At 30.9% G+C, this 22,843-nt stretch overlaps 3 protein-coding genes across 7 annotated transcripts; 1 reads left to right on the plus strand and 2 right to left on the minus strand.

The window, feature by feature from the left end:
• Window positions 1–829: 829 nt before the first annotated feature.
• LOC114411365 (sulfite exporter TauE/SafE family protein 3-like) lies at window positions 830–4,770 on the plus strand. The gene is made up of 10 exons (XM_028375068.1): window positions 830–989; window positions 1,773–1,973; window positions 2,067–2,131; window positions 2,226–2,284; window positions 2,807–2,945; window positions 3,042–3,092; window positions 3,310–3,531; window positions 3,621–3,680; window positions 3,817–4,003; window positions 4,548–4,770. The coding sequence occupies exons 1-10, from the start codon at window positions 833–835 to the stop codon at window positions 4,637–4,639; spliced, it is 1,233 nt and encodes a 410-aa protein (XP_028230869.1). The 5' UTR covers window positions 830–832; the 3' UTR covers window positions 4,640–4,770.
• Window positions 4,771–5,699: 929 nt separating this feature from the next.
• Window positions 5,700–10,870, minus strand: LOC114412989 (sulfite exporter TauE/SafE family protein 3-like). Its single transcript, XM_028377124.1, has 12 exons — window positions 10,590–10,870; window positions 10,056–10,215; window positions 8,565–8,765; window positions 8,409–8,473; window positions 8,283–8,310; window positions 8,109–8,191; window positions 7,940–8,026; window positions 7,789–7,839; window positions 7,365–7,586; window positions 7,197–7,290; window positions 6,571–6,711; window positions 5,700–5,981 (listed from the first exon to the last, which is right to left on the minus strand). Exons 1-12 carry the CDS (start codon window positions 10,779–10,781, stop codon window positions 5,896–5,898), a joined length of 1,410 nt encoding a protein of 469 aa, XP_028232925.1. The 5' UTR covers window positions 10,782–10,870; the 3' UTR covers window positions 5,700–5,895.
• Window positions 10,871–11,526: 656 nt separating this feature from the next.
• LOC114412990 (sulfite exporter TauE/SafE family protein 3-like) lies at window positions 11,527–18,767 on the minus strand. Of its 5 annotated transcripts, none has more exons than XM_028377126.1 (12): window positions 18,305–18,767; window positions 17,978–18,137; window positions 14,606–14,806; window positions 14,455–14,519; window positions 14,098–14,125; window positions 13,898–13,986; window positions 13,727–13,813; window positions 13,557–13,607; window positions 13,089–13,310; window positions 12,910–13,018; window positions 12,246–12,386; window positions 11,527–11,799 (listed from the first exon to the last, which is right to left on the minus strand). In XM_028377126.1, the coding sequence occupies exons 1-12, from the start codon at window positions 18,509–18,511 to the stop codon at window positions 11,717–11,719; spliced, it is 1,443 nt and encodes a 480-aa protein (XP_028232927.1). In that variant the 5' UTR covers window positions 18,512–18,767; the 3' UTR covers window positions 11,527–11,716. The 5 variants fall into 5 exon arrangements, with proteins under 5 accessions (XP_028232927.1, XP_028232926.1, XP_028232928.1 ...); XM_028377125.1 differs by having other exon boundaries at window positions 13,895–13,986; XM_028377127.1 differs by having other exon boundaries at window positions 12,910–13,003; window positions 13,895–13,986; window positions 18,305–18,766.
• Window positions 18,768–22,843: the final 4,076 nt, after the last annotated feature.

Here is a 22,843-nt window from a genome sequence, read left to right on the forward strand (position 1 = left end):
TATTTTATAATTATTAAAACCAGATTTTACAATTTGATGCACTAATTAATTATTAGACCTTAGGCCGTAGCAGTGGGAGTACCCGTCCACAAATAGCCAAGAAAGTATGCCTAAATGTACAAGAGATAAAAGACGAGAGAGACCGATAAAAACGTGATAGAGGCAATGCTTATAATCAATACTATTCTGACACGAGATTTATTTTCTTGCACCTAATTAAATTTTGATTGAATTCAAATAACATCATTAACAATTACAGGGAAGCTACTCCGAGTTCCTATTTTATTGAAAATTTCTATATAATTGTTATGGTCTATAGCTCATTTGAAGAGCAAATTAAGCATAGGAACATCATAGTACTAAAAGGACTAAGATTTTCAATTTTGGAAACAGCTCTCTGTATCTAAAGAGACATAATGGCTATGCATGTACTATCACAAAGGTGGGATGTGAAATGGGTTGCTGGAAAGGTTCTCATCATTGCTTTGCTTCTTCCTGTTACAGTCTCCGCTAAGAACACAACCTCAGAATCCAATGAGATCACAGGGGTTGGCACCGGTTATCATGCTAAAGTATTTTACCAACACTCTTGGCCGGTGAGAATCTTACCTTCACAAATATACTATATATGATCGCATTCGCATGATGTTTTCATATACTTTTGTGTAAATTTAAAATAACCACAATAATAATTAACAATGTTTTTTTTTTCTTATTGACAAAATGTTAGAAGGTTAGTTTTGTTAGTCGTGGGAATTAAACCTGTGATCTGTATGCTATGTTAAGAACGTTGAATTGGGATATAACTTTGTAATAATGTTTTCTGCAGAGCATGAAATATGGCTGGAAAATAATAGTGGGCACCATAGTTGGATTCCTAGGATCAGCATTTGGGAATGTGGGAGGTGTTGGTGGGGGTGGCATCTTTGTGCCTATGCTCACCCTCATTATTGGATTTGATGCAAAATCTGCAATAGCAATATCAAAATGTAAGAAGCAGCATTGTTCCCTTATTTTCTCTCTTCTGCCGTTGCAAATCGATGATGTATAATTTGATAAAAAAGAAAATCGATGATATATAACAATATCAAAATGCAAAATCACTTCATGATCTATAATACATTAATATTTAATACTTTAAATTTCTTTTAAAAAATATAATAAATTTACAAGACATTTAATATTTTTTATATAACATAATACTAATATATTTGCACTGATATAGTTTTGTTCTAAAATATGATTCTATTTTTTTTAATTTTAGTTTGTTACGTTTAAAATTAATTTATTAGTTATTTATATATAATGTTTAAGTGAGCACATTCTACATAAAATATTACATTGATCAAGAAATTATTGGTTTGAATGGTCTTGAGTTTAGTATCAAATTTGAGTCTTATGAATAAAAAATGTGATTGAGGAAAAAAATTTACTAAAGATGTAATAAGCATAATAATACTCCATATTAATATCATGGTGACAAAAAAAATTATATTAACATGACCTTGACATGGGCGTTAGTTAAGATATGACCAGTCAAATTCTGATGCAGAGAAAGGAATCGATTAAATTTTCCCATGAATTATCCAGGACTCTTGAGCTCTCTGTCAAAGGGGTTTTAAATCACATGAAAAGGACAAAATCCCCCATATTTTTTTTTTATTATTTGCTTTGTATTTGTGGCAATTTTTAAGCTTAATTGTTTTAACTATTATTCTTTTGAACCTTATAATGATGAAGTATGTATGTTTCTGTTTGTTTGTTTGGTGAAGGCATGATTACGGGTGGAGCAACAGCAACTGTTTTCTACAATTTGAGGCAGAGACACCCCACCCTTGATTTGCCTGTGATTGACTATGACTTAGCACTTCTTTTCCAACCAATGTTGATGCTTGGAATCAGTATTGGTGTTTCTTTCAATGTGATTTTTCCTGACTGGATGTTAACAACTTTGTTAATAATATCTTTCACCGGTAAGAATTGCTTAAAAGTTAAAAAAATTCAGTCAGTTTTAGCACTATTTCCTTTCATTGTCTATCCTTTAATGTAATTTGAGTGTGAAACAGGCATTTCGGTCAAATCCTTCTTTAAGGGTGTTGACACATGGAAACAAGAAACCCTTATGATGAAGGTAGCTTAAACATGACTCTTTTTATGTATATTAAATTTCTTTTAAGTTATGCATTTTGGTGCTTTGGTTTGATGAATGCATGTTATAATTCTAGGAAGCTAGCAAGAATTCACGGACTGATGGCAGGGGTGGATCCACATGTATAGCAACAAGGCAATTATCCTTACAAAGAAATTTTTTTTACTTGAATAAATTAAATAAATATATTTTTGCCCCATAAAAAATAGATGTTGCCTCCAAAAAATATTTTTTAAGAAAATGAATATAAAAAATTATAAAAGAAAAAAAAATTAATACTAATTTTATCCTTTTAACTTTTATTATTTCCAATTTATCTAATACCCTTTTAATAAAAGTTATATCATTTTTTGTCTGAAAAAACATCAAACTATTTTTTTGTTCCCCACTGTAAAGAAATTTTAGATCCGCCACGATGGTAAGTGATTTGATATTATCTCAATTCTAACCTTTTGTATAGAGATACAGTGTTTATACAAAATGTCATGCTAATTTTCAATCTAATCAGATATTGGGAATCCTGAAGATGATGCACATTATATTAAAACAATAGACCCGGTCAAGGACAATACCAATCAATCAAGGAAAAAAGTAATATAAAATACAAACAGTTGCTGCTTTCATTTATGTACCCAACATCTATTTTTTCTAATGAAGTCTAAAGGTATTATTCAAAAAAAGAAAAATTAAGTCTAAAAGTATCATGCAGGTTTCTGTCATTGACAATGTTCATTGGAAGGAACTTGGACTTCTTTTCGCGGTCTGGATCATGATACTTGCATTAGAGATTGGAAAAGTTGGTAAATTTGAGTTTTTGATCGATTTCTTGCATTTGTGGTCATTGGTCAACATAATATATATGATGATAATACATGCCTTTATTTTGGAACAGAATTACACAACAACTTGCTCTGGAGTATATTGGGTAATCAATCTACTGCAGGTATAAACTAGTATAGAAGAATTCAATTTCTGGAAACCATAGTTGTCAGCTTATAATTTTTTCACTCTCCATCTTAATCAAGCTAAAATGACCTCATTGTTAAGTGTTTGAATACCTAAGAGCTAAGAGGTTCATATATTTTATGGTTCTAGTCTTCTAGTACCAATTAACCATCAATGTCATTATCATGGTGACTATTTTATTTATTTACTTTCAGGTCCCCATAGCTGTAGGAATGAGTTCATACCAGGCTATGCGTCTATACAAAGGGCAGAGAATCATAGCATCAAAGGGAGATCAACAAACACATTGGCGAGTGTTGCAGTTAATTGTATTTTGTGCTTGTGGCATACTTGCCGGCACGATTGCAGGCTTGTTAGGCCTTGGTGGAGGATTCATCTTGGCACCCCTCTTCCTTGGACTAGGAATCCCTCCTCAGGTACCTTTCATTCTTCTTTTTTTCCATAAAGTCTCATTATGTAGATTTTGCATGGAAACCACTCTAATTGGGGATTTTTTTCCACAAAGGTGGCTAGTGCAACATCCATTTTGGCAATGGCATTTTCTGCATCATTCTTCTTTCTTATGGTAAGTATGGACACATAGACATTACTTGAGGAATTAACAATTAATATGCTAGAGGATGAGTAATTTTGCCAAGCTCCAAGAGCATGTGCATAGTGTAATAGAGGATGTTTATTGACTAATTAATAGGTTAATTAAGGAAGCAATATATTATGGACTTTTTGATGATTTGGATGATCTTGCAGCTCTTTACTTTGTAGCTGTAGCCACTGCTGCTGCACTTGTTGGGCAGCATTTGGTGAGAAAGGTTATTGCCATGTTGGGGAGAGCATCTGTGATCATTTTCATCCTAACCCTCACACTTTGTGTTAGTGCAGTTTTACTAGGTAAGACTTAATAGTGTACTGCTTTGTGGACATTCTTCTGGTATTCTTTAATTTTGTGAGATTACTAGGATCTGTGGCAAATATGGGCTAATATATTGTTTACCTACATGTCATATTTTATTACATATAAAATATTAAAATATAGCTTGCTGTTTTTATATTTCAAGTAAAAAACTTGGATAATTAATATTAGGTTGGTTTTTAGTTTTAAGTTTTAAAATTTTCGAAAATCAGAACTAGTTTTAGTTTTTTGTTTTTATTTTCAATTTTAAAAGTTTGTTGTAAAATTTAAACTCTTTTTTTATATAAAAAAAAAGTGGTTGAGAATAACAATTCTTTACTCTTTTTAAATCTTTTTATAAGAATCAAATTCAAAGTTTTGCCTGAACCTTTTTGTAAAACAAGTTTATGTACCACAAAAACTTTAAGACAAATTTATATAAAAAAATTAAGACAAGTTTAATTTAAATGTGCTTTATGTCTATATTGGATTTTGCAAGTATTTATTTCGACCGCTTATTTTTTTTATTCTTTCCAATTACAGGTGGAGTAGGCGTTGCAAACATGATCAAAAGGATTGAAAATAAGGAGTACATGGGGTTTGGAAACCTTTGCACGTACAAGGTTAAAGAATAAAGTTCATGATGCCTAATATTTAAGGCCAGGGCTCTTTACTTATAGTTTTGTATGTAATACCAACGGATCAAATCTAAGTTCTCGTGTATATGCTTTAACCCTTAACTATTAGGCCCATTCTAATGAATATATTGTCGGGATGTGTATATTAAAGAACTTGTCTTTTTTTTTTTAATAAAAAGCAATTTATTAGCTGTGTGATTATTCCTGTAAAAAATTATGACTATTTTAAAATTGCAATAGCATTTTTAATTGGCGAAATTACATTTTTAATAGGATTTGTTTCGCCATTCGGATAAATGGAGCATCTAATGACGTAATGTTAAGTGAGGTTCCTATTCTCTTTATGAGATATCGATAGGGCCAATGTAAGAGGGACTATCACTACTTAGGAGGAATATGAATTGAAATCAATGTATAGCTAAATATTTAAATGCAAGAAAAGAAATCATTGGCTTTAGACAAAAAGATGGTGAATCTTTAAATGCTTGGGAGAGATTCAAAATCGATCTGTTGGGATGGTGTCCAAACGACACTTTTAATGATTAGTACGTAACAAATGCATATTTTCTACAATGGTTGGAGGCCTCTAATGGCACCATGAACACAAAAGTTGTAGAGGAAGCTACGTAACTACTGCAAGTTATGGCTTCTAATAAACATCATGTGAATCATCATAAAAGGGTGTAGTAAGAAGAAGAATTTATTCTAGAGTTTGACACTACTCGAAGTGCTTTCTGAGGAATATATAATACCAATTGTTTCATTTAAACAAACACGGCATAATATCTTTGAAATTATTAATTTACCGAGAACTCTGAATTTAATTTAAAAATTTGTATTGCAAAATATCATTGATATGAAAACGGTTAATGTTTTAATATTAAAAAGGTTATTTCAACTTTGAGATAGTCGTAAACTGATGGAGAATAATCGCACAGGTAAACTTGTTTTTCTAATATTATTAAAAGAATAGGTAAGCTGTATTAATATATATACAAACCCAGACAACACAAAACTAAATTGTTAAGTAAAGAGACCTGCTCTTAAATACCACGCATCATGAACTTTAGAACTTGATATATAAACATTATAATATAACATTGTAAACATTCATTTGACATTCTCAATTTCTTTTCATCTTTCTCTTCTTATCATATCCTATCATTTATTACATTTATTATCACTTCTACTTAATTTTCATCTCTCTAGATATAGTTGAGATTTGGAATGTCCACAGAACATTTCTCTAATGTTTATTTTCTGTACGTGCAAAGGTCTCCAAATCCCATGTACTCTTTATTTTCAATCTTTTGAATCATGTGTGCAATACCTACTCCACCTGTGAGTTGGAAAAAAAAGCCATCCAAATGAGAAATTGCAACAGCCAATGTAAATACAAAACTTATTTAATGTGAATTTATCTTTAAAGAGAGCAAATAAAAATTATTTATAATTTTTTTTCTTTTTATTCTGTGTCAAAAATTATCGTAGATGTCTCTCAATCTATTAAATCAAAAACTAATTTCATTCACGATGTGTGACTATTGTTAACACAAAGATATTTAGTACATCGATGTAATATTAATTCTGTAAAAATTATATTAATAAATATACCTTTATTTGCTTTAAAGAAAAATTCATTTAATGTTTCTTTTATTTAAAAGCATATTTACAAATCCAATCAAAACTTTTCACTAGCTAACTTTTTTTTTTGTGAGTAACAATATATTTTGATAACTAGTAATTAATATCATAGTTTGTACAAGCTATTTTAGTATTTATATTTAATAAAATATGAAATGTTGGTAAACAGTAGCCAAGCTCAACATTTACCATGGGTAGTACTAATAAGTAAGTAATAACCTGACAAAAATAAAAAATATCAAAGAGAATGTCCACAAAGCGGTGCTCCAAAAGATGATACTTACCTAATAAAACTGCACTAACACTAAGTGTGAGGGTTAGGATGAAAATGATCACAGATGCTCTCCCCAATATGGCAATCGCCTTTCTCACCAAATGCTGCCCAACAAGTGCAGCAGCAGTGGCTATGGCTACGAAGTAAAGAGCTGCAAGATGATATCCAAAGTTTAACATTAAAGTTCCATATGATAATAGCAAGTTATGGCTTCCTTAACCTATTAATTAGTTAATTAATATCCTCTATTATATTATCAATATGCTCTAGGAGCATTGTAAAATTACTCATCCTCTCACTAAGGGTGTGCAAGATAAACCGGTTCAAACTGAACCGGTCCAGTAAAAATAAACTGGACTTTTTTAAAATAAATTTGATTCGAACTAATTTGATTTCTAAAACAGGTTTAATTTGATCAGCTGATTTCTAAAACAGTAAAAAATAGTTTGAAACCAGTCGAAACTAGTTCAGTTTTGAGCTGGTTCTTTAAAAGCAATTTCCGAACCAGTTCAACAAAACAGTTCGCCAATTAAGATTTTAGAACCAAATTAAAATGGTTAGGTTTGGTTTTTTTACCGAACCAGCCTACCTCTCACATGTTAATTCCTTCAGTTAGGTCCATTCGTTCATACTTACCATAAGGAACGGGGAAACGTTTGAGAAGGTAATATTCCACCACTGCCATAGATGCAGAAAATGCCATTACCAAAGTGGATGTAGCACTTGCAACCTTTATGGAAAATTCCAAAATTAGAGTTGTTTTCAATTAAATTCTCCATAGACTTAATGGCAAAAAGAAGGTACCTGAGGTGGAATTCCAAGTCCAAGGAATAGGGGTCCTAAGATGAATCCTCCACCAAGGCCTAGCAAACCAGCAATCATGCCAGCAAGTGTGCCACAAGCGCAGAATAGGACTAACTGGAACACACACCAATGTGATTGTTGATCTCCCTTCGATGCTATGATTCTCTTCCCTTTGTATAGACGCACAGCCTCATATGAACTCATTCCTACAGCTATGGGGACCTGAAAATAAATAATATAATGACCATGATAATGATGTTGATTGTTCATTAGTCCTAGAACCCAAAATATATGAAACCCTTAGCTCTTAGTTACTCAACACTCAACAATTAAGTCATTTTAGCTTGAGATGGAAAGTGAAAAATGTATAAGATGACAACTACTATAGTTTTCATAAATTAAATTCTTCTGTAGTGGTTTATACCTGAAGTAGGTTCAATAGCCAAAATAACCGTGAGCAAGTTGTGGTGTGTTTCTGTTTCATAAGAGAGGCATATGTTAATCATCGTATTATGTTGACCAATGCATAGAAAAAGAAAAACTCAAATTGTGAGTAGAACTCATGTGATACCAACTTTTCCAATCTCTAATGCTAGTATCATGATCCAGCCAGCAAAAAGAAGTCCAAGTTCCTTCCAACGAATATTCTCAATGATAGAAACCTGCATCACAGTTTTAGATTTTATTACAAAGAATAGAAGTTAGACATGTATGGAAGCAACAACAGTTTGTGTTTTGTTTTACTTTTTTTCTTGATTGATTAGTATCGTCTTTAGCGGGGTCTCCTGTTTGAATATAATGTGCATCATCTTCAGGACTTCCAATATCTGATTAGATTGAAAATTAGCATGACATGTTTGATAAACACTACTATCTCTAATCAGAAGGCTAGAGTAGAAATAATATCAAAACATTTACCATCAATCCGTGAATTCTTCTTAGCTTCCTGGAATTATAACAGGGGAATGCATTAAAAAAAAGCACTGTAATGCAAAACTTAAAGAAGAAACTTAATATACAAAAGAGGAGTCATGTTTAAGCAACCTTCTTCATTATGGTTTCTTTCTTCCATGTATCAACACCCTTAAAGAAGGATTTAACTGAAATGCCTGTTTAACATTCAGATGACATCAAAGGATAAGCAAATGAAAGAAATTGAGAAAATAATGCCACAAATTTTAACTTTTAAGCAATTATTACCAACGAAAAATATTATTAGCAAAACTGTTAGCATCCACTCAGGAAAGATGACATTGAAAGCAACTCCAATACTGATTCCAAGCATCAACATTGGTTGGAAAAGAAGTGCTAAGTCATAGTCAATGACAGGCAAATCAAGGGTGGGGTGTCTTTGCCTCAAGTTGTAGAACACGGTTGCTGTTGCTCCACCCGTAATCATGCCTTCACCAAACAAACAAGCATATAAATTTCATCCATATAAAGTTCAAAAGAATAATAATCAAAACAATTAAGCTTAAAAATTGCCAAAAGTACAAAGCAAATAAGATTGTCCTTTTCAGTTGATTTTGATATTTAGCACATTCTCATTTTGAGGTGGAGAGCTCAAGAGTCCTGGATAATATTTTAGGTACTGTATGTCTGTAACGTTCTTCTCTAACCAAAATTAAAGTTTTACCTTAATAACTGATGTCTAATTTTAGTGAATGGGTAATCAAGATAAAGTTTTAATTTTAATAACAAAGTAATTATTTAATTTTAATTAAGGAATAACGTCAAAAACATATAAAATATTATACTTATTATGTTATATAAAATATGAGTGTTTTATATATGAAAAAACTTAGGTTTGTCACAAGTTGACTCTTTAATCAATTCATTTTTCTATCATTAAATCGTTGGTCCAAGTGATATTAAATTAAATTTTCTTAAATAAGATCTTAAGTTTAAAATTTTGTGGATGAAAAAATATAATTAAAAAAAAATATCATATTAAAGATGTTCAATTAGATTTTTCAATAAAGGTTAATCATCATAAAAATTAATGAATATTTGGTAGCAATGCTACGATGATAAAAAAAATCAATCTAATTTTTTACATCAGCTTTACTGAACATGTGTTAGTTAATGGTCATGCCAAGGTAATGCCAACCTGATATTCGTATTGAATACGTTAGCTTAAAAATTAATTATTTATATATATTTCATAAATTAACTTTAGACGTAAGAAACTAAAAAAACATTTATAATTATATTTTAAAATAAATTATATGGGTACAAATTAATATGTTATCATGTTAAATAAAATTATTACAAAATGTCTTTATAATTCATGATTATTTTTTAACAATGTTTTGAAGTATTGTGCATCATCAAGAAGTGGTCATGCTCGTATTTCATGTGATACATTTTTTCTTTTCTTTTTAAGATTAATTAAAATATTGCAAAATATGTATGCATTCATACATCGGAAGATAGTGGTAAGGTCTAAAGCAACACTAATTAATAATATAAATCCAAACAATATGCTTCATTAAAACTTTGGCAGAGAGTGAGACAAGGAAAGCAACCTAGTACCACTCCCACATGTTTGGTGTCAATATCCAATACATACCACCGTGTACGGAATTATTGCAGATCTCGTAACTTAACACATCCCAAATGCTATTAATTTGTATCAGAAGAGAGGAAATAGAAAATAGAAAAGAAAAAAAAAAGAAGCAAAGTTCTTACATTTTGATATAGCTGTTGCTGACTTTTGATCGAATCCAACAATAAGGGTAAGCATAGGCACAAAGATGCCACCCCCACCAACACCTCCCACGGTCCCAAATGCTGATCCTAAAAATCCAACTATGGCGCCTACTATTATTCTCCAGCCAAATTTCATACTCTGTAGAGAACCAAAAAAAAAAAAGCATTACAAAGTTAATTCCAATTCAACGTGCTTAATACAAACACTAATCCACATGCAGTATCGATTTTGACATTTTATAAACCTGAGATAAAATAATAGATAAGTACCCTTATATACAAGTATTTGAAGTGCAAATATATATCATATAAAATAAAAGAGACGTAATTTCATTAAAAAATTATATGTCTAATATATAAGGTCACTTCTTAGAAATCATATACATCACATGCATGGCCCTGGAAATTTTTATTACTATTGTGGTTATTTGAAATTGACACAAAAGTATATGAAAACATAATTTTTTTATAAAATCTGTTGTGATCATATATTTGTGAAGTGAACACTCTTACCGGCCAGTGGTGCTTGTAAAATGCTTTAGCATGATAATCAACCCCTATAGTTCCATTGGATGGTGAAGTTGTTTTGTTGTCTGTATTTTGATGAGAAGAAGTAGCTGAGACTGAAACAAGAAGAAGAAAAGCAATAAGAGCCTTTCCAGCAACCCATTTCACATCCCACCTTCTCGGTACATGCACAGCCATTTGTCTCTTTAGATAGATACAGAGCAGTTTTCTAAATTGAAAATCCTAGTCCTTTTAGAACTAAGATATGTTCCTATGCTCTGCTTCAAAATGAGACCATGACAAATATATATAGAAATTTTAAAAAATGTTCACTTCAAATAGGAAACCAGAGGCTGTTCGGTAATGGCTGATAATATTATTTAAATTCAATCGAAGTTTAGGTACAAGGTCAGAGTAGTATTGATAACATGCATTGTCTTTATTCTTTGTGTTTATTGGTTTATTGGTTTATCTCATCTTTTATCTCTTGTACAATTACACATGCTTTTTTGGCTGTTTGTGGACAGTGTAATCCCACTACTTTGGCCTATAAACTAATAAGTGCTTCATATAAGCCACAAGCACTACTACGGTTTGTGGTGGATCCAAAACCGAATGTTTTAATGTTTAATATATATCAAATTTATATAAATATTTGAAGATTAAATATTTAAATATAGAGGAATTAAAAAATATATTTTTATGTTTATTGATCAATGTCCGTAGCCGGCCTCTTTTTGAATATTCTCTACAACTCATTTCATTTAATTAAATGCAGAACTCATATATGAAGTTTAAAAAAAACGTGTGTGAATTTATTTAAAAATTAGTATTGCAGAATATAATCGATATCAAAACAATTGATTTGTGAATCCTAAAAACGTTTTACACAAACATAGTATATTTGTAAAATAGTCATAGAATTTTACTGAATAGTCATAGATATCAAAACTCATATATAAACGTGTGTGAATTATAATTTAAGCTTAAATGTTAATGCAGCTTTAAAATAGTCATAGAATTTTACTGAATAATCAATCAGGTAAACTAATTCCGGTTAAGAAAAAAGATACATTTCTTAATACAACCTCTGAAAGCACAAAACTGCACTTAGAAACTACACATCTCCATCTTTAATTTCTAACCCTGTACGAGCAAAGGTTCTCAAACTTCATCTGCACCTTCTTTTCAATCAGTTTTGCTATGCCTACTCCACCTGTAATTTGAAATAATAAAAAAGAGTTAAGTCATTGTAAATTTGTAATCTATTACTTGGAATGTGAATGCATATTCGTAAATAAATTTTCCCCTAAGTAGTTTTTTAAAGTAAGCAAGTAATTAAATATATATGCTCACTATTCGTTTAATTTAAAATGCAGTGTATTCACTATAACCGGTTAAATTGTTTTTTTTTTTTATGGCAATTCATTGTTAGATGATAGTGTAAACACTTTTTATCCTATCAGTATATTCCAATTGATTCCATCTCAATTCATTCATATATTTATTCATATCTTTAATTCACTACAACTTAAATCACCACAAGTTGATTTTTATTTTTATATTTTAATAAAATAAGATGTGTGGCTAAGCACCAGCCACTAGCTAATACTCCTCTCAAAAAGGAAGAATCCAAAAGAATCTTCTGCAAATGGCACTTGCCTAGTGAAATTCCGCTCACAAAAACTGTGAGTGCGAGGATGAAGATGATCAGAGACGTTCTCCCCAGTATAGCAATAACCTTTCTCACCAAATGCTGCCCAACCAGTGCAGCAGCAGTGGCTACAGCTACAAAGTAAAGAGCTGCAAGATAATCAAAGATTCAACGTTAAAAAGTCCAAATTAGGAAGTAATTTTCTACTTTTAGTTAAAAGAAAGTCTAGTAAAACATTTCCAAACATATTCTTTCGAACAACTACTAATTAATATTGAGTATTAATAAAAATGAGATTCATATAATTTTTAATAAATTTCAACAAGCAAAAAATACTATGTTAGAACTTTAAAAGAGTTTTACATAATAGCACGGTTCCTTTTTATAAGAATATGATTTATTTCATATTCAAGACTAAAAATCGAATCTTGAACCACTTGATTAAAGGACATAAATTATTATTTTTTGTGTTAGCTAGTGATGGTAGTCAACCAATATTATTATTAGATAACAGGGTCACCTATACTTTGTCACTTCTATGCTATTTATGCTTTTTCCTAACCAATTAGTTGATCATAATCGTCTAATTATGTACGTGATAAAATAGTTAAATTACTCCTCCTCTCAAATACTTTTAGGTCCTTTAATTTATGTTCGTTCATCCATACTTACCATAAGGAATAGGGAAACGCTTGAGAAGATAATATTCCACAACAGACATAGATGCAGAAAATGTCATCGCAAAAGTGGAAGTAGCACTTGACACCTTGGTAGAAAATTCCTAGATGATCAGAGTGAGTTCCAAGTGGACCAACATTATTAAAAGAGAATGATCAAACTTAATTACGTACCTGAGGATGAATTCCTAGTCCAATGAAAAGTGGCCCCAAGATGAATCCTCCACCAAGGCCAAGCAAGCCACCAATTATGCCAGCAATTATGCCACACGAGCAATATAGAATCAATTGTTGTACACGCCAACGTGTTTGTTGATCACCCTTTGATGCTATCACTCTCTGACCTTTGTAAAGAAGCACGGCTTCATAAAAAGTTGTTCCTACAGTGATAGGGACCTGAAACACAAGGGAACAAAATGAGAATAATCATCATGATAATGGATGTTGTAAGCCTATAAAAAAATTGATGTTACATATGTGGTTCTTTGGTTCTAAAACCTGATTTGAAGTTAAGACCAAATCAAACTCTTAATGCTCAACACTAGATTTCATTAGGCCATATTGGCTTGATTAAGTTGGCGAGTGAAAAGTATAAGAAGAAAACTTTGGTTTCTAGCTATTGAATACTATATTAGTGTGTACCTGTAGTAGATTCATTATCCAATATAACGCAGAGCAATTTGTAGTGTAATTCTGTTTCAAAACAAAGGCATATATTATCATACAACAAAATGAAAAACAGATGTACTAAAAAAACAGATAAGGGGAAAAAATGTACCAACAATGAAAAAAAAAAAGAGTTAGACATTAACTTTTCCTATCTGTAATGCAAGTATCAAGATCCAGACAGATACAAGAATTCCAAGTTCCTTCCAGTAAATGTTTTCAATAACAGAAACCTGCAGAACAGTTTTAGATTTCATCAGAAAGAATAGGTGTTGGAAATGGAAACACTAGCAGCAACTGTCTGCATTTTTTACTACTTTTTTCCTTGATTGGTTGGTATTTGTATGGCTTTCATTGACCGTCTCTTCTGTTTGAGGATGTGCAGCATTACCGGTTCTTTCTGTATCTGATTAGACTAATTATTAGCATGACATGCTTGATAATGCTATCTATGTTAACTAGTAGCTAGAAGAACAGATGCAGAAGGCTAGAACAGAAATAATATCAAACCACTTACAATTTAACCGTACATTCTGCCTAGCTTCCTGGAATGATAACAGATGCATTAAATCAAAGCATCAAAATGCAAAAAAAGAAATTGAGATAATGTACAATTTAGTCTTGAGAGTGACATATTTTGTTGCTTTGGTCCTTAAAAGTGTATGTCTTTATAAACTAGCCCTTTAAGGGATCACGTAATTGTTTATAAGTACTAAATAGGATAAACTTGTTAACAAATTGACACTTTTGGTGACCATTTATATTGATTAAATCTTTCAACGATCAAAGCAACAACAGCCTGTGTTCAGGGACTAAAGTGTGTATTAATTCAAAGTTTAATATAAAGGGTGAGCTATGTTTAAGCAACCTTTACCTTCTTAATAATGGTTTCTTTTTTCCATGTTTTGACACCCTTAAAGAATGCATTGACTGAAAGGCCTGTTTCACATTCAAACTACGTCAAATGATAGGCAAGTAAAGAAAAAAGAAATAGAGCACAGATTCAATTTTTAAGCATTCCATACCTATGAAAACTATTATTAACAAAGCCGTTAGCATCCAGTCAGGAAAAATCACATTGAAAGCAACTCCAACACTGATTCCAAGCATCAACATTGGTTGAAAAAGAAGTGCTAGATCATAGTCAATCACAGGCATGTCAAGAGTTGGGTGCCTCTGCTTCAAATTGTAGAAAACAGTTGCTCCTGCTCCACCCGTAATCATGCCTTCACCAAACAAACAGAAAAATACATATTTCATCCATACAAGGTTCCAAAGTGTTAAATTTCATCTTAAAATTAATTGACACTAAAGTTGTCCACCAGATATATAAGTTATACCCTAAGAATTAAGGCAACAATGTGCGACTTCCCTACACAAAGAAGTACATTGATGCATGGATAATTCAAAATTGACAACATGCTCATATTGTATCCAATACGATTAACCGTGGTCAGAACAAGCTTAAAACTTACCACACTCGCAAAGCAAATATGTTTTTTTTTAGTACAGGTTTACAAAGGGGATTTGGTCCTTTTTCGTTTGATTTTGATATTTAATATATACACTGATGACAGTAAGAAAAAAAAACACTTACACTGACCAAGTCGGGAGAGCACAATGATGTTTAACCTTTTTTTTTTTTGTATGAAGAAATTTATTCATGTAATGTAAAATAGAAGCATCCTTGAGATAGGTTTCTCTGGTTCGATCTTCATGACCTAATGCATTAATCGAGTCATTTTTGTAGAGGATATATTACTTCTTATTTCATTGTAATTTTGTACCTTTTCAACTTACCATCCTATACCTTTTTAGTGGCAAATGGGTGTTGATTTTTTTAAAAAAATAATACAAAAGATGAATATTATTAATAAAATGCAATCAAACTTAAAATAAACTATTAAACAATCTAAGTCAATTGATCAAACATGCTATTTTAATATCATCTTTGATTCCGGATAAAAAAAGGCTTAAGATAAGTTATGTCAAAAACTACTAACAAGAATGCTGAAGATGTGGTAATTGGAGAGTTTGACTGCTTGTAACAGTTGCCTTTCAGTTATTTTCTAATTAACTTGACTGGAGTCGTTTATAAGTAGAGGGGTATATGAGTTCCGGTCTCTAGATGATCCGTTTAACGTGCAGATCAAGCATATTTGGACCAATTAAAATCCCGGTCCATTTAAATACAAGCTTATGGTTCATTTGACTTGCGAGTTGAACAAGTTTGGTTCGTGGACTGACTACTTTTTTAAAATATGATTTACTATTTATGGTTTAATTCTTTTATTTAATTAACATTATTTGATGTATGTTTAGGATTATTAAGTGTTTGAATAATTATGACTTAGTGTTTAATATGTATTGACCTCTTTCTTAGTATTTGAATATTTATAATTTCTTGATTTAAAAAATTGGAGATATTGATTTTTTATGCTTTATTTAATGTTCGAGTTAATAATGCAAAGTTTTCTTTCAATACCGTTAAATCAAACATTATTATTTTGTCGATGTCAAATGTAGTCTTTACATGGAGGAAATTTGGAACGAAGATACACCCAATACCACGTACCACATACAGTAAATTATCATTTTACCTTCCGTTTGTCATAAGTTGTTTAATAAGACAATAATACACTTTAATCTTTGTTATTAGGGATTTTCACCAAAATGGGCAGGCTCTTTTCTTACAGCGTACTCGCTCAAATATAATTTATTATTACTCTAATGTGGCTAATTTTTTTATGAAGGCCTCTCCATTGGTCGTGTCCGTCCAATCCTATGAAGTAGAGGTGTTTACAAATTAGATTGAATCACTTTTAAAAAAAAAATATCATTCCATCTAATATTACTTTAATTTTCTTAATTCATTATCCAACCAATTTGGGAAAAAAATTGGTTTAAAATTAAATTCAATCCATCTAAAATGTTTGGATTGGATTGCTTTTCGATTTTAGTCTTTTATTTTCTTTCTTTAGTAAAAGTATTAAATAAATAATGAGATATATAATAAACATAATAAAAAATAATTTAAAATATAAAATATCACATCTATAAGTGAAGTATCAAGCTTAAAAGATGTGGACATACATCTTATTTAGGTTGACCTCCTAAGTCGAATAATCTACATTTCTGCAAGCTTTAAGCCTTAAAGGCATGACCTTATTAGACAATTCATATCTTTTCAAGCATTGAGCTTGAAAGACATGAACATTTTTTTATTGAGGTCAACCTCTCATTCATAGATCTTCAAACATTAGATTTGAAAGATGTAAGCATTTCTATTGAGATCAACCTTTAAGGCTGAACGGTTCATCATCCCTCAACCTTTAAGCATGAAAGACATGGATACTTCTTTTTGAGGTCTGCTTTCCAAGAAACAATTCATAGTCTCTCAAGCATTCAACTTGAAAAGTGTGAGCACTTCTTATTTATGTTGATTGGCAATTCCAAGCAGGATGGTGTAGTAATTGTTTTCATTTGATATTAATTTTTGTCGCCACACCTAATAGGCAAACATATATGGAAAGATGTTTTCATGTCTATAGACCATAAAAATAGTTACGCTTCATGATCTTATATTGATCGATGATAGTTTTCTTGGAGATACTTAGGCTGAGAAGCAAATATAGTTTGCACGTTCTAAACTACAATAGTTCGTTATAGGAGTTAGGAAACATGAACGTGCATGCATCCTCGATGAGAGAAAAGCATGCGAAGGAGTGGCCAAATTTGATCCACTTGAGTGGTGACCAAGGGTTTTAGAATTGAACAAAATTTATTCTTGAAATGATTAGAGAAGAACTAGCCAAAGAAGTAGGGTTTCCTTAGCAGAATATATTGACCTACGGGCCCACGTAAGCCTGGTTTAAATCGGAAATCCTCATATAAGCCTACCTTAGAGAGGAAGTCATGACCGAGTTTAAAATACGTCACTTAATTATGTACACGTCTATAAAGTCTCAAACTTGAGTAGATGGGATATTTTATTATTATATTTGTACGTAGAGATTCAGTAATAAACTTATTAGTAGTTACATTTAGGAATAAAGAATAAAGAATTATAACTAACAAAATGAGGTGTTATTGATCAACAATATGTTCCAAAAAATTTATGCATTCATTCATACTTGAGAAGACAGCTCCGAAATATCAAAGTGCATGCTAGATTATTTTGGAAAATTTTACAAAATTTTAAAAAATAAAATAAAAATTATTTACCTCCAAATGACTAATTTTTTTAATGGTACACGCACATCAAAACATGCAAATGACTAATTTTTTTAATTGTACAACCGCGCATATGCCATGCATCATTGCATCTCATAAACCCAAAATGCTATTTTTTAACAAATAAGAGAGGATTAATGGAGAAAAATAGTACTAGTTCTTACATTTTGATATTGCTGTTGCTGATCTTGCATCGAATCCAATAATGAGGGTAAGCATAGGCACAAAGATGCCACCCCCACCAACACCTCCCACAGTCCCAAATGCTGATCCTAGGAATCCAATTAAGCTGCCCACTATTATTTTCCACCCAAATTTCATCTCCTACAACCAAAAAACAGAAGCATTACAAGGTAATTAATCCCAATTCAACGTCCTTAATATACAAAACACTAATCCACATGTTTGGCCCTAGAAATTCTTATTACTATTGAAGTACATGAAATTGACCCATGAGGTATATAAATTTGTAAAGTGAATTGAACACTCACCGGCCAAGTGTGTTTGTAAAAACCATTAGCATGATGGCCATTAGTATCAACCCCTCTCGTATCATTGGATGGTGATGAGACTGGTTTCTGGTCTGTGTTTTGATGAGAAGAAGCAACATGGACTGAAACAAGAAGAAAAAAAGCTACCAGAAGAACCCTTTCAGCAACCCATTTCACACCCCACCTTTTCGATCCATGCACAGCCATATGTACTGCTCTTTAGATAAAGAGCAGTTTTCAAAACCCAATCAATAAAGTCCCTTTAGTACTAGCTATGACTTTCCTATATGTTGCTTCAAGATGAGACTGACACAACCAAAAAGCATGCATAGAAATTTTCAAATTCCTCACTTGAGAGCAACTTAGCAATTGTTGATGGTGCTACGAGACTGAATTCAATCAAAATTTTAGGAGTAAGAAGGAGAAATCTGGAGTTAGGGTATATTGATGTTAACAGGAATGGTCTATATATTTTCTCATACTATAGATCATGGAACCCTTATGCATTAATTATTGAAAAAAACTTCTTCAACACACTCGTTCCGTATCATTATCAAGTGATTTGACATTTTACAGAAAAAAGTAATGTGAAACGAATACTACTATTTTTCATTATCTCATTGCGTATCTTTTAAAAAGTAATATAAAAAAACTTCTTCAACACACCAGTCGTATCTTATAAAAAGTAATATAAAAAAACTTCTTCAACACACCAGTCGTATCTTATAAAAAGTAATATAAAAAAACTTCTTCAACACACCAGTCGTATCTTTTAAATTATTATTTTTAAAATTTATAACATTTTCTAATTATAGATCGTGGCTCACATTTCCTGAATTATATAATTAGCAAAGGAATGAAATTTAAATAAGCATGTGAGATATGACGAAACAATAAGAATTATTAATGTAGTAAAAGACATGTTAAAAAAAATGTGTTGTGATTTGTATCTATATATACTTTCTTTAATTATATTATTTGACTGTATTCAATGCATATATATTATATTAATTATTTATATTTTCTTTACTCGTCCCAAATACATTTTCTTAAAATTAAAGTTTGTAGTGTAAGAAAACCTTTTCCTATGTACCAAAAAAAAAAAACTTTTTCCTACTTTCTTTGCTCATGGGCTTGGAGAGTGTACTATACTCCCACGTCTTATATACTCTCCACCAGTGTACCCTTCTCGACATTTGTTAATTTTCTTCCTTAAGTTTCTTCTTACTATTACCGCTTTCGTTTTCATGCTTTTTTGACTGACTTCCTCGTTAAGCTGCTGCATGGCCACATGTGTTTTTGTTTTCAGTCGGTCAAAATGTATATCACTTTCTTGCCTCGTGAGAAACGCAAGTCACATAACGAGAATGAGTCACACACACACATATGAAAAAAAGCAATTAATCCTTCGATATATTTATATATAAGCAAAATGGTCTTCACGATAAAGTCCAGCATCAAAGTGTGATACATGTAGTCTTCAAAGCAGAAAAGAATACCCCACAAACCAAGACTGAAGAGTTATACAAAATCCATCGGAGCAAATCAAATTTCATATCATGCAAAATGATGAACTATACAGAATTGGTTAATCCTCGTGCACAAAGTTGCAGCCAAACTAGCATATCAGTGTTTGTTCAAACAGATTCTTGTCTATCTAACGTGACAGCGTGTTATATTACCTATAATTAAGTTTCATCAATCGCTGATAACATGCGTGCAATTAATATGCCAAAAGCAACTAAATCTTTGTCATCTTGAAAGTATGAATAATGTAGCTAATGTGATATTTTGTTTAAGAAATTAAACGAGTGAAATAATAGGTGAATTATTTTACTTTTTGTTAGGGACGTGTAATATACTCCAGCACTATGAGAAAAGCGACCCTGTTAGGTGGTGGAACAAAATACGTACCCACACCCAATTGAGGGATATCTAAGTACAAATGAAAGCTTAGAGGAACTGCATGAACATGACTAGTAATTACCTATGAAGCCATGTATAACAAGCACATGCATGCTAAGTCTTATCCAATTACATGAGGATAGTATTGACTATATATTGCCAACACGAGTATACGTACGTGTGTTCAGGGAGCAACCATGGCGTACCCAACCTTGATGTTTTAGACTTTTAGTTATATATCCAGTTAATGTATATATAAAGTTATTCTGAGTAACAAACAATTGTTGAAATATAAAATATTAATATAACATGAAAATAATTTTATTTAAACATCAAAATATAATTGAGAATAAGTTGAAAGTATTTTGTAAACAAAAAAATGTAAAAAAATATGTAGATTTTATAAGAAAATACTAAAAAAAATGTTGATAAATTATAATGGTAATCATTTTTATTTAAGTTGTCTACATAATTAATCATAAAATTATGAAACTTTAAAGATTATAAGTATATTTAAATTGATTTATTTCACACTAGATGAATTTAAACACATACCTTTTAAAATATATGAATTAATATAGGGTTTTATTCAAATTATTTACTAGTATATCCTAAATAAAAATGTGTCATTATGGCTGATTTTAAACATCTCTTGTAACGTATAAATTTACCTAAATAATTTTTTTAAATGTACATGTAATTTTCTTCTGGTAAAAAGTCTAATGTTATTAAATCATTTTAAATTTGTAAAATTTAATTTTGTGGCGTCATTTCCTTTCTTTCCTTAGTGCTTAAGATGCCATTTGTCTCCTTGCCAAACTTGCCAAAGTTTCTCTATCATTCTCGTCAATTTATTCAAATGCCAGTGGTGAGTAAAATGTTTTCTACCTTTTAAAAAATGCATATGGACAATAGTGTCACGCTCTAAACATATGCATATGTGGACATGACACCGGCTAAAGAATAATACATGAAACAACAAAATGTGTAGGTCCAAAGTTCAATGGAGCAGCATAAAACCGATAGATGTACTTGGTTAATACAAAAACAAACAAATTAAGTAAATGATATTATTAGCACCTCAAGATCCACAAACTCTCTTCATAAATTATGAATAATCAGGTAAGTTACTGAATTTGACATTACATGTGGAATCTCAGTTTGCATGTGTATTCAATAATTTATTTTTTCATATATATATATATATATATATATATATATATATATATATATATATATATATATATATATTATGAAACTTCACCTTATACTTATATGTCAATAATATCTCAATTACTTTATGTATAAACTCATCTGCCAAGAAGATTTTTTATACAAAAGATTTTCATGTTTATAAATTAAGTGTTAATCTATCTTATTCGTCTAAATTGATTACCACCTCAAACCTATCAGTAATATATAATTGTTGGAGAATCAAGACTCATTATTATTCAAAATTTTAAAGCTGGGATGCATGAATCTTATCCTTGCTTATGATTTTTAACCTTATTTTCATTATTATTCAATATAAAATTTCATCTCACAATTATACTCTAATTAACATCAAGTTTCTTCAATTTTTCTATTTATATAATTTTATTGTTTGGCATGCTTTGTAGATGGATGTCTACCATTTTTCCGGTGTACAATACCTGCATGATTCCCAATTTCCATTTTCTTCATTGTCAATATGTAATGAATTCTTTACTAATACAGTGGCATTTTTCCATGCACTTGAACAATCAACTAATACATCTGATACACAGTAATATTGGGGAGGATGTGGTGCGGGGTAAAAAAAGGAACATAGTATCAAAAGGTTCATAAAAATGTGCAACAAAGCATTTCTATGTTAGTATGCATTAAACCCAACTCACTTCAGTTCTGCACTGGCTGCTTTAATACAAACTCTTGCATGCTTCCTAGGGTCATTTCATCTCATGTCACATTCCAATATACACTTCCTAGGGTCATTTCTTCTCATGTCCTCTAAGCTACAAACCTAGTGACTCAAAAGTAAAGAGCTGCAAATCAGTTCGCTTATGATAGTGAGACTTAAAAATATCAAATTTAAATATATGATTAATTTTTCTTAGAGAGCTAGTCATCTGCAAAAAGATAATTCTTTTAACTATTTGTGCAAGCTGAAAACAGAAGCAAAATAGGTTACAAAGAGGACACTATCAGCCCATGTAAACCTACATAAAATTATAGGTCTATATCCATTGGCGGATGCCCCTTATCTGTTATCTGCTGTGGGGGTAATTTCTCCCACCAGATTTTTTTTATTTGTTAATGTATACAAAAAAAAAAAATTCCCCCATAAAATATTATATATATCCCCATGGGATTTTTTTTAACCCAGAGTTCAAACAAAAATAATCACAAAAAATTATAGTTCTTTAATGTATTTTATTCTGTTTAGTAAATAAAATGGCATGCTAGCTGATATTAATTACAAGGATTTTCTATGGAAGACAAGCCAATACTGTAGAAAAACTGTCTACTACCTATAAATCCTTTTGGCTTGATCAACTAACAGCCATACATAGATGAAAGGTATAAGTAATTTTAATTGCTAGACTTGTTGAAATTTTGCAAAAACTGCTGAAAGACTGATTGAATTCCAGCGCA

This window comes from Glycine soja, chromosome 5 (assembly GCF_004193775.1).
Source record: "Glycine soja cultivar W05 chromosome 5, ASM419377v2, whole genome shotgun sequence".
Classification (NCBI taxonomy): Eukaryota; Viridiplantae; Streptophyta; class Magnoliopsida; order Fabales; family Fabaceae; genus Glycine; species Glycine soja.